General features: G+C 37.8%; 1 protein-coding gene across 1 annotated transcript in view; it reads left to right on the forward strand.

The window, feature by feature from the left end:
* The window catches only part of LOC147889959 (uncharacterized), a 144203-nt gene extending 141662 nt beyond the window's left edge, over positions 1-2541 (forward strand). Inside the window, exons 15-16 of the mRNA XM_087390385.1 lie at positions 34-107; positions 1908-2541. Of these exons, the coding sequence (XP_087246511.1) occupies positions 34-107; positions 1908-1983 (150 nt within the window). The 3' untranslated portion in view covers positions 1984-2541. The remainder of the gene's footprint in view (positions 1-33; positions 108-1907) is intronic.
* Positions 2542-13139: the final 10598 nt, after the last annotated feature.

A 13139-nucleotide genomic window follows, 5' to 3' on the forward strand; every position in this document is an offset into this window, starting at 1 on the left:
TGTTTGCTTGAAGGTCAGTTATCTGTTTTGCAGGAGGTGATGAGAGATGTCTATCAAAAGGCCGTAGAAGCAGCAATTGAATATGGCATAGGGAAAAACAGTCCAGAGTATGTTTCTTGGTATCCAAACGATGTTTTTGGTAGTGTAAAAGGGCTTTCTTGGATTCTTTTAGTGCATTGGTGGTGCAATATAGCTGTGATAATGTAGGTACACATGCATAATAGAGACTGCATAGGAAGAAATGAACTTCAATTATGAAATGGAATGAGAAGGGCTGAAAATTGGTAGAATCATTTAAACCTAAGCATGAATCAGCCTCTTTTATTAGCAGTAGCAGATGCATGCAGGCAGTCTTCACAAACATGCCAAGTAGTAGTCCTCTCTATGATGATTTGATGCTAAAAGAAGATTGTAGGAAAGGGCTTAGCTTGAGGGGATAGAATAACAGGACCAGAAGTGGAGAGAGAGAGAGAGAGAGAGAGAGAGAGAGAGAGAGAGAGATTTAGATTTATGTCTTCAGAAGGCCTCGCGGACGTATGAGACAAAATGCATACCAAAATGGGATAAACACTAACATCAGTTAAAGGCTGAGAGCTTTTTGGGAGTGCTTATAGCATCTCTGAGATTATTATAGGGTAGCTATGTTCTACTATAAAAGATCATCAGTCTGCATTTACATTAGTTTAAGAGTGAGAGTCCTTCACTTTGGTCAATTATGTTGCTTTTATCTTGAGCTGAGTTGGAGTGAGATCCTCCGAGATCCATGTCTTGGTATCCCTCAGTCTGTTGGTTTGCTTGAGAACCTTGTTTCTTGCCTGGACTACACAGACTGAATCTCCCACTCAATCTGGGGGATTGCTTCTGTAATATGTACAAAACAGACTAGTGTTAGCTAGACTTTTGGAGGGTCCTCTGGTCCCCAGGCGGGCATCCAGAGGAGGTCATTTTTATGCAAAACTCTACTTTTGATCCCTCTCCTCCCATGATTACTGTCTCTCCTTCATTCCATCCCCTACCTCCATTGCTTTCAACATCTTAGTTGAGCCTTGTCTTTCTCTTAATGTTTCCATTCTTGAGCAGATGCTGGCTCCTCCTCTTCCTTAGCTTGCATCCTATCTGATTGCCCTTTTTGCCTTGATGCATCTTAGTTTCGACAATCTTGTCCTTGTCTTGCAGCATCAATGTCCATGGATAGAGGACCAACTCTCACTTTAGGATAGGCTCTCCTTCAAGATTTCTAGACGTGGGCCCTTAGAACTTCCCTCCCTACCTTCAGTGCGTGGATGTATCCGTCTGAGTGGGTCAAGGAGCTTTGGATTTTTTTTGTCCGCAATCGGTAATTCTATCCATCTAGTTTCTTCTCTGCGGATTCCTGTGAGGAGACATGGACACGTTGCCTTTTGACTTGATATGGTTCATCAGTTTTAGGGATCATGCTAGCAATTTATCTCGAAAATTGTATATTTAATGTACTTGAACCATGCCAGCAATTTTTCTCTAGTAATGTACTTAAAGCCGATTATTGACTTGCTTTACCCATTGGCCCGACAAGATGGGTAGTGTATAGTGATGATGTTTTAATGTTGTGCATTTTATCATTCTTACCCAATGCTTCTATAAAGGTTTGCAATGTGTTGGTAGGGGGAGAAATCGTGTGTTGGGGTTGGGATTCTTTGCACATACACTTGTGCAAATGCATACTGGGTGTAGAATAGTGGATGTAAGGAATCAAAATATTTTTTTATTTTACTTGGCCCATGCGCATCTATTGCTCATATTTGTTTGCACATCACTTGTGCAAATGCATACGTGGTGAAGAATGGTAAATGTAAGGAGTTGAAATATTGCTTTGCTTTACTTGGTGCATGTGGATTGATTACTCATATTATGTTTGTTTCATGGCGCAGATTGTTGGTGCATGGAGCCAATATAGTCTCATTCTTGCGTGTAGCTAACCCCATGATAGAGCAAGGTTGTGTTTAGCATTTTAAATGTGCAATGTGCAAGAAGAAATAATCATTTATAGGGCACCACGTGTGGCCTTGATAACAAAAGGTGCTCTAGATCATAGATTTGAATTGAGGACATCATCAATGTATATGTCATGGCTATTTATCAAGGTCAATGGGTTGATTGTAAATTATGGAACTATAATTTGACTATAATATTAAGGTCATGGTGGTGTGTGGGGTGTCCTACTTCCCTACTGCAATTATGATTCAAAACATAAGGTTTTTGGAGCATGAACCAATCGAGGATTGGAGCTTCATTGTTCATCTCGAACATCTCTTTGAGTGCCTTCCAAGCTTTTGCTAATGTGTGTGCTGATTGGATATGATCCTTTACAGCCCACACAGCTCCCTCATACATTGCATTTAAATCTATTGCATTACTTTGGCAATGGATGTCTTTAGGTTACCACCATTTTGGTAGGTACTTGCAAGACACCTTTGACAACCCAAATTCTCATCTTTGGGTATTTGGAGGCATCAAACTTGTAGCTCCTTGGTGAGGCAAGGAATTTAATTAAATGATTGCGAGTCCCCAATTTGAGAGAAATCGATTCATTTTGTGTTTATGTTGACTATATGAAATCCTTTAGCAACATGGCTAGGATACCATGCGGATTTTGAGACTCGACTTGCCCTTTAATGTACATCATAAGTCATCGCCATGGGATTTGATCCTCAAAAAGACTTCTTCTTTGGTTTAATGCTTGGTTGGTGTAACATATGAACTCTTGATCACTCATTGAAACAAACGAATGTGAGATCCAAACATGAACACACTAAGTGACGTCCTTGATACACGATGTTAGTGAGTTTTTTAGCCAAGCTTGATTTGGAATTTACAACTTATTGCAAGTTGAAAGCAAGAAGAGATGGTGGTGGGGATGCTAGGGACTTGCATAACGGCCTTTAATAGAATCCCTCTTTTGTGCTCACTCTTGCCCGCTTGTGTTCTAGTAGTGTGACTACTAGCTTGTCTCATTTGCTCAAATCTCAAGCTTACAAATCCTTAGAGATTGGCTTGCAACTATGTGATGCTATTGAGTCCCTTCCCTGTCTAGTAGCCTCCATTTCCTAACATGTTGGGAAACGTGCCACCCCCCCCCCCCCCCCAATGTAGCACATAGCATCCAAAAAATATTTTTTAGTTTTCTTTCTCAATTATTTAAACATGTAGCGAATGTTATATGTTGTTAAAAAAGGATTTAAAAGTTTTTTCCCTTGAGGGAGAAAAAACATGTAAGCTAGTGCTACATAATGAAAAAAGCATCTTTATTTTTTTATTGCATGTTTTTAAGTTCTTTTATGCTAAGCAATAATAATATCATGTGGTAGTGATTTTAAGAAAGAGTTGAAAAAAGTATTAGTATTACAAGTTAAAAATTAAAATTTAACTTAAGTTAAAGTTATTATTATTAGTAGTAGTAGTATTGTTGTTATTATTATCGAACTCAATAAATGGTGGAATATAATGCCAAAGTAGAATTCTCTTTGGCAAAAGTGAATAGTCCCAAATTGATCCTTCAGGTAGTTACAAATGTCATTGCATCTTGAAGCTAGATGTGATTGGAGATGGGTTTATGATAGCCAAGTGTGAGCATGATAACATTTGAAATCATGATGCAAAGTTGCAGGCTAGTGACACTCTAGAGGTACTTCTTGCAAGTTCCAAAAGCAACACAGTAACCATATATAGTTGATACATTAAATGCTTTGAAGTTTGTATAGGATGCACTACAATTTATCGATGGTAGTGGTGCATTAGGAGCATCTACTAAAGGATTTGGAGATCATTTACTCAGCACATGAGCAAATTGGAGAGGGCAGAGAAAAGAAGCAAATTGCAAGTAAGGGGAAAAAGCGCACAGTGGGCGATCGATTACAATTTATTGATGGTAGTGGTGCACTAGGAGCATCTACTAAAGGATTTGGAGATCATTTACTCAGCACATGAGCAAATTGGAGAGGGCAGGGAAAAGAAGCAAATTGCAAGCAAGGGGAAAAAGCGAATAGTGGGTGATCGATTAGAAGAGAAGCAAAATGGCCTCCACATACCATGGAACTACATGCTAATGGTCATGTGGGGTACATATGGGGAACCTCTCAATACTCCATGAAGACTACTCGTATTGATCAAGCTTCTTATTTCACCAATCAAAGAAAGCTTGATGATCCCTATTCACATAAGCTATACAGGATGACAGACAAACAAGAATACTAAATGCTAATAGAGGGTCTATATCAACAACACACAATATATAGAGTCAAATCTTAATAAGCAAGAACTTCTTGAAGTACTACAAGAATCCAAAAGGTCAACAAGATAAAGAAAGAAGCCACAAATGTTGGCGTATATTCAAAAAGAAAAGGCTATTCAAGCAGAAGCTCCACTTACAGACTAATGACTACAATTGTGCAAATAAAAGGGCTAATATTTGCAACCAATAGAAAGTAGAAACTATTGGAGCTCGTAGCAGATGCCACATGTCATCGAAGAGGCACCAATTATGAGAAGTGTCACCCCCTCGCACCCTAGCCATGCCAAAGGCTCTCTCTCCCTTAAAAGGCTGATGAGATGAGAGAGGGTGGTCTCAACCCTCCATTATATTCAAGGCTTACAAGGTTCTCACGTTGCTTGTGGGATTAGTCAAGTGAAAGGCTAGCCCACAAACCACAGCATTGTATGAGAAGCCACACGGGGTCAGCAAATCAAAGCCGCCCAGAGTGCCTCGAAGTCCACGCCATAGAACAAGCAATCATTTGTTGGTGCACGTAGTCATTTGTCTACACACACGCACATTTCATGCGCTTGCCATGAATCACAACCCTTTGAAGGAGACCAGACAGAAAATTGTCACGTGTTAGTTATATGCAACAACTGGCATACCATGCACAATCTACTAGACTGAGCTGGCTCTGTATCATGGTGAGCTTGCAAAGCATGCGATGTGTCACCAAGGGGCATCGATTATGAGTGGTCCCACTCTCTTGTACCCTAGCCATGCTAAGCTCTCTCTCTCTCCACCCCCCACCCCCCCCCCCCTCCCCCAACAAAAAAAAGAAGCTAGCGAGATAATAGAGAGGGTCTCAACCTTCCCACACTACTTATGGGATTAGTCAAGCCACAAGTCCATGTGTCAACCAATGCCACAAGGAGCCCATTAGCCATCTAACCATACAAGCCACACAAGGGGGTTACTCCATTCCCAACAAAAACTATACAACTTGATGTCCAAAATGCATTCTTGAATATGAAGAGGTATATATTCATCAACACTAAGGGTATGTGAAAAAGGAAAGAGAGTTTTCAAACTAAAAAAGTGTTTATATGGCTTGAAACAAGCACCTAGAAGTTGGTATAGAGAATTAACAACTTGGAAAACACTAAATTCAATGTAGATCATACACTCTACTACAAAATTCAATGGGGTGATGTAACTCTTCCACTTTTTTAAAAAGATGATCATATTAGTGACATGAAGTAATGGAGAGCTCATCACAAAGATTAAGAAAAATCTATATGTAGAATTGGACATAAAGAATCTTGGACTTATGCTCTATTGTCTAGGCATAGAATTTTGGATTGATGAGATTGCACATTCCTAAGTTAACACAAATATGTTGACAACCTATTGAAGAAGCGGCATATTCAGGATTGCAAGATCGTAGCAAATCCAATAGAGCATAATAAGGCATTAACAAAAGATGAAGACAAGCAAACTGTGCGAGAGAGCAGAGCAATTAAGGGTAGAATATGCTAAATACACAATGCAAAATAAGAGAGTGAGAGAGAGAGAGAGAGGTTTACATGGTTTACTAGTGTGGGCTACATCCATGGAGAGGATAGCCTGGACCACAATACCTTTTTGTGTTTCGTTTGGTGCATATGATAGCATCCAAAACCTTTTTTAATCAATAGCAGATCTCTTGTATGACACTAAGTAGAGAAACCATCATGCCACTGCTAAGAAGCTACACCCACAAGCTTCTTTATAACCTCTTAACTATGAAACACTCATTTTTGAGGCTAGTCTAGTCGTCCATGGAGAGGATAGCCAGTTCTTAGTTTAATTTTTTAAACAAAAAGAATATAATCAATAGCAGATCTCTTGTATGACACTAAGTAGAGAAACCATCATGCCACTGCTAAGAAGCTACACACACAAGCTTCTGTATAACCTCTTAACTATGAAACATTCTCATTTTTGAAGCTAGTCTAGTCATCACACATGGGCATTTAAAGTCAAAGTGGTTCACCTAACTAGTCCATGACTAATCCTTGGTAGGTGAATTAAATTCAATTGTGAAAATTATATACACATTTTCGGCTTCAAGAGTGCTGTCCTAAATTCCCCCAATGAGAGTAGTAGGGGGGCCAAGCTTGCCCTACTTCATAGAGTGGACTCAAACACGCCTAGGTCCAAATGTGGCTAAAAGAACAATATTTCTTAAATTAGGCTCTACACACAACACTATGAAGGAAAAGTACTATAGATAACTTATTGGATCTTTTATATATATGACAATCACAAGGCCATATATATGATATGCTATTAGTTTATTGCCATAGTTCATGTCAGCCAAAACAATCACATTGGAATGCAACCAAAAGAGTATTGAGATACATCAAAGGTACCAAATAGGTTGGATTGAATACAGAGGAAGTCATATCAAGTTGCATGGTTACTATGATATTGACTATTCAAGATCCTGATTACGATACAAGAAGATCGACCCAAGGTTATGTATTTTGCCTTGGTCAAGGAGAAATTTCATGGTTATCGAAGAGGTCACCAACTATTTCTCTGTCAATCATCAATAAAAGTAGAGTAGAAGTGACCACTTTTTGAGAGGTTGATAGGGAGTTTGTAGAAAGGTTTGGAAGCACAAGTGTGAGCTCCATTCTAAGGTTGTAGAGACCTTATTCTCACGTAGATAGTGGATTAAAGTCCAAGGTTATAGAGAAACCTTGAAATGGATATCAAGTGTAAGCTCAATTCTAAGGTTATAAAGACCTTAGAATAGAGCTCAAGTGTGAGCTCCATTCTGAAGTTGTAGCAATCCTATCCTCACATAGTGATTGGAGTGATAGCTTTGGGTAACCCACAATGGTCATTATGTAAGTACAAGTTTCTAAATGAACTGTAATTTAAGTTTGAGTTAGAGGAGGTTTAATGGATCTGAAGAGTAGTGTTGGTTAACAATCAAGTGGGAGGATATGTTATGGCTCATTGAAGTTAGCCATAAATAGTCATTTTAAAGTCTCAAAGACCCTAAAGAAGATTTGAGAGATCGTATCAAACGTTGTTCTAGATAAAGCACGAAAAGCCTTATCACAAAGCATTCAATCGACACCTATAGAGATTTACTAAGGCCACAAGCAAAGACATATACTTGAAATGGATCTAGCATAGTTGGAGGCAACCATCATGATAAAGATTAAGGTGAATTCAAGGCTAGTATTACAATTGGTGTTTACAACCAAGACTTGTCAAAGTTCCAATGTAAATAGTGGAAAAGGAAAAGGTGGGGAGGCCATAGTCTTATGCTACATATTGGTTCTTGAACAACAAGATAAAGAGTTCGAGTTGCAGTCAATAGTGATAGCCAATATACATAAAATCTATTCATCAATACCATTTAATTTTAGAATGGCATACATGACCTCAATAGCTTAGGTCACAACAAAATGATGTAAGGCCTAGGAAGCATAAAGCATAACTTGAAACATGCATCAAGTCTAAGCCACAACATTTTCTCCGCTTATAAGCTTCAAGACATTGATGCACCCAATTGTGGTCATAGCACTACTATGGGTTTAGTAGAGGCTTGGAGTGCACAAAGGAATTCTAGGAAAGCATTGTCTATAACACAACTATCTATAACACAACATCATCATGAGCTTAGATTTTTGCATCTCTTTGTTATCATTTTCACATGAGATAGGAATATAGGTAGTTGTAAATGATGCTTCACAAGATGGACCATGCTTTAAGTAGAGTAAGTAGACACTACAAGTCATGATTTAATATTTAATGTGTACATGAAGCATCTCAAGAAGGATGAGAATACAACAGACATCCCTCCTCTTTACAAGACCTAGCTAGTATAACTAGCTTGGGATGGCTAAATGTGTACTAAAAGCATGATGAAAGAAAAGGAAAACACAGATTATTGGGAGATAAAAGTTGATTTACATTCAAAAGGGTATTGAATTAATGCAAGTGAGAGGACTTTATGACCTTGACTAGCAAGGGAGGTGCCACATTGCAGACTAAAGGACAACAAGATAATGTAGTTCATAAGAATAACAAGAAAGTTGAGCCTCATGGTGATCTAATATAAGATGGTGGTGGAATGTAGGATATAGAATCTCTCACATGAGATTCGCTCCTACACTATAGTTGTTTAATTCTTAAAAAGGTGTTACATTGAACATTAGTTTATTGCCTTCTAGAAGTTGATTACTATTATTTTTTCCATCTTTACTGGTGCTGTGCGCTTCATCATAGCACCATGGGGAATATGCTATCAATCAACAGGCTCAGAAGGTTAGACACAATCTATAATTATATTGCTACCAAATTTATGGAGTTACAGTTGAGTACTTATGCATTCTTTTCAACAAAATCCGAATGACATTTGTAGGAAGTTACGAGAGTTGCACAAAAAAAAACTGATGGTGGAGGATTACACGCAGAAGTTTCAAAATCTCAACACATGATTATCTAGATGTGGAAGAAATACCACAACCAAAATATTGGCATAATACTTCTATAAGGGATATAGAAAGAAATCCGTAAATGAATTGGGCGGATTGGAAATTTGTGGCCAAAATCATTTCAATGACCTGGTAGATGTAAAAATAGCAAAAAGGTGTAGATCTTTCAAAAGTAGATCCAAGGAGGATGACTCTAATAATGGGCCAGACTCGGATACAAATGAATCCGATAGAGATATGGATAAAGATACAAAATAAACAGTGAAGAATCTAATATTGATTCAAAGGATGAAGAGAGTAAATCAAAGGAAAGGAGAAAACACAAGAAGCTGAAAGCAACCAAGAAAGAGCCGAATAAATATAAAAAGGATAACAATAAAATGAAGAGAAAGATCAGTGAAGGGCACAATTGCAAGAGTTAAGACATTTGCTGAATGAGGTCGTGTCTCAATTTGGTGTGGCGAGTAGATAGCAATATATTCATGCACTAATAGTGGGAGATTTGGTGCCAAATGAGTCAACTTATCTGAAGGCCACCCAACCTAGCATATCGGATTCAGAACCAAATGAGGGGGAAATTGCACTATATCAAAAATATGGAGAAGAACTGATTTTAAAGGCTGAATCGGTGTAGGACATCCTACTTCAAAAAAGATGATTTGGAGGAATTTCAATTTGTGAACACAGGACGATCTGGAACCAGTGAAGTAATATGTATATGCAATGGGAGAGTTCTAGTTACAACTGGTTGAGCTATTGCGTGAATACAAAAATATTTTTGTATGGGAATACACAGATATAAAAGGAGTGGATCTGACTCTGTGTGTTCACCAGATCAATTTGAAGAAAGATGCCAAGGCTGTGATTTAGCAATGCTATTGTATGAATCTGAATTTTGTGAAGCAGGACAAGAAGAAGATTGACAAATTGTTGATGGTGGGATTCATATATCTGACATATAAAGTGACTTGGAATTCCTTGATAGTCATCATTCCAAAGAAGAATGGTAGGCTAAGAATTAGTGTGGACTACGGGAAGCTAAATGTAGCAACAATCACAGATTTGTTTCCTTTGCCGTTTTGTCATACTGTGTTGGATGTTATTGTTGGGCACAATATATATAGTTTTCTAGATGGTTTCAGCAAATACAATTAAATCCAAATGGTTGAAGAAGATAAGGATAAAGCAACATTTGTTATGGAATGGGAGGTTTATGCCAGTGATGTGATGATGTTTGGATTGAAAAATGCACCGTCGACATTCCAGTCTTGGATACAGAAGGTGTTTGAACCTTATCTTACTACCTTCATGCAGCTGTTCTTAGAATATTTTAGTGTCTTTGGAAAAAAGGCTGAACATTTGTATCAATTACATCTATGCTATGACAAATACTAGACTGCTATAAGCCTAAATCTAGAAAAGTTTTGTTCCATGTGGATCACTAAGCATTGTTGTATTTAGTGAAAAAGGTGAAGCTAATGGGCAGATTGCCATATTGGCTAGATGGATTCTCCTATTGGAAGAGTTTGATTATACAGTGGTACACACACCAGGAAGCCAGCATTTAATGGTGGACTATTTTAGTCAGCTGACGGATCCAAGTACGCCACCCTTGGAGGAAAATTTGGATGATCTACTAGATGCAAATTTGTTTAAAGTAAAATCCATTCAGGGCATGTATTGGTACAATTAGATGGTTTAGTTCCTAACAAATGGTGTTTCCATGAAAGAGATGCCATTGGATCAAAGAAAACGGATGGCATTCAAGAGTAGACATTTCATGGTGATTGCCATGAAAGTTGTATTGAAGAGAAATTGATTAACTGTTATAACAATGTGTATTGAAACATGAACAAAATGCGGTATTGACAGAGATGCCACTTTTTAGGAGATATTACAGCAAAGTAGATTTTCAAGCCGAATTATGGTGGCCCTGCGATCAAAGATGCACATGAATTTGCAAAGCGCTGTTGGTACTGTCAAAGAGATGGTCATCTAGTGATTGTAGACAAAATTCCTTTGAACCAGATTTTTCCATTGGAATTATTCTAGAACTAAGGCCTTGACTTCATGGGTCCATTTAAGCCGGCAATACAGTATATGGGGAATAAGTATATGGTGATGGCCATAGACTATTCAACAAAATGGGTTGAAGTGCAGGCAATAAGGTATAATATGATAGCCAGTCCAAAGAAAATTTTGTACCAAAGTATCATTACATGTTTTAGATTCTTGATCGAGTTGGTCTCGAATCAAGGGACTCATTTCTTGAATGATACGGTGAAGCAATTGATAGATGTATACATGGTGGTTCATAAGATGGCTACAACATATCATTTACAAGGAAACAGAGAGGCAAAGAGTAGCATCTTGATAATGAAGTATATTTTGAAGATGATCATATCGGAGAATCGGAAATATTGTGATACAAAACTGGATGTAGCTTATGGGCATACATAACAACTTTTAAAGTAACAACTAGAATGACACCATTCTGATTGGTTTACGGCTTGGAGGCTGTAGTACTAATGAAATTTATATCCTTAAGTTTATGGATTGTAGCCGAGAAGATGAGCTTGAAACAATCGGTACAATTTTACCAGGAATAGTTGCCGTGATTAGAGGAACCTCGAATTTAAAGTCAGTATATGGTGCAAGTAATTCAGGAGAATGGAGAAGGGCATGGGTGAACTGTAATATCAAATTCAAGATTTTTAAGGTGGATGATCTAGTGTTAGATGTACAACTCCAGGTGAGGGAGGTTTCTAGGCAAGCTAAAGTTGAGATATCACTGACCATACCAGATTGTGGAGGATCTAAAATAGGGAACATTTCAGATTGCAGACTTACATAGCAACATATTCGTGACACTAGTGAACGGATTTCAATGAAGCCTTTCAAATACATTTTTAAAGCTGACAACCTAGTTGAAGGATCTGGAGTAGAAAGTTTTGGTCAAGACTATATCAGATACAATACACTGGTGGTGATGGCTCGTATTTAGTTGATTGATAGATTACACATGTGTGTCACTTCAAAGAGATGTTTTAAACTATAGATGTTTGATTCTAGGATTCATTTCAACAACATCCTTGTCCTTGAGTTTAGTTGCAATGTGCAAGAAGTTGATTCGATCAGCTGCAACATAGTATGCGAGGTCTCTTACACAAAACAAGACCATTGGTTAGTCACGTAGGTGAAAGTGGTGGATGACATTTTTCCATCACCCCTCGTCTTAAGAGTATGATTTTTTCTTGAGCTTAAACCCACGAGCTTATAGTTCCTAGCTTGATTCGAATGACCTTTCATGATATACCCTTTCCTAGAGAAATGGTGTTGTGCACCCTTTTGATGCTTCCACCCCATACCCTCTAGGTTTGTCTCCAAGGTTTGCACAAATACTTACCAACCACATAGCACCAAAAACATAATATCAACATAGAATGTGCACCCAAACCACAAACCACTATAGAGATGGTGTTATTCTTGTCATAGAATGCATATACTAAATATGTAAAGCTGCATATTGTAGTCATGATCATATCCATGCTTCAAAAATAAGCATAGTCAAAGTGTTTTCGACAACATGCAATCTAACTACATTAATCAATTGAAAATAGCATAAAACCATAACATTAGAGATGTACCCTAGCATATGGAGTCCCCACACACCTTAAGGACTACTACATACCACCTAATCCTTAAACAAATGATTGGTGTGTGTAAGGTATTCAAGGATATTAATTTTAACTAAAAACCCTCCATTTTCCAATAATATCTCCCCCACTTGCCAATTCAAAGTTGGCATCATTGGCCTCCAATTCAATGTGATCCCCACCTCTCTAGACTCTCACTATCATCTACATACTTGAGGCTTGCTCTCCTCCTTCTCATCATGATGTTGGTCTTCCCCCTCCATATCATGGAGAAGCCCTTTTGTTGGCTAAAGCATCTCCAAGACTTTTTCTTTATTGTATTTAGCCTCAAGAAATAAAATCAAGTTTGGTTTGAAAAAAGACCATAGGACCATTTGGTCGGCAAAAGGATCCTTTGCCCTTTTTTTGTTGCATTATGCCTCTAATTATTAGAAAGGAATTGTTCATAGGACCCTTCCACTGGCTAGAGGTTCAATTGGACCATTTTAAGAACTAAATTACTTGGACCATTTTAAGAACTAAATTCTTTGACTTATTTTTTATTTGAAAGCAACAAAAAAATTCTCATAGGACCCTTTCATTCAATCACATTCGCTTTTTAAAGACCGAAATTCGTTTATTTATATTCAATTTGAATACATCTAAAAAAGGCTCAAATTACCCTTTTGCTAGCGAAAGGGTTATATGAGCTTATTTTTTACTAAAGAGCCTTAAAAAATTATGACATTTTGTTTTATTCACTCTTTGGGCAAA

The sequence above is a fragment of the Dipteris shenzhenensis genome, chromosome 19, assembly GCF_047967505.1.
Source record: "Dipteris shenzhenensis isolate YYH24624 ecotype China chromosome 19, Dip_SZ_1.0, whole genome shotgun sequence".
Lineage (NCBI taxonomy): Eukaryota > Viridiplantae > Streptophyta > Polypodiopsida > Gleicheniales > Dipteridaceae > Dipteris > Dipteris shenzhenensis.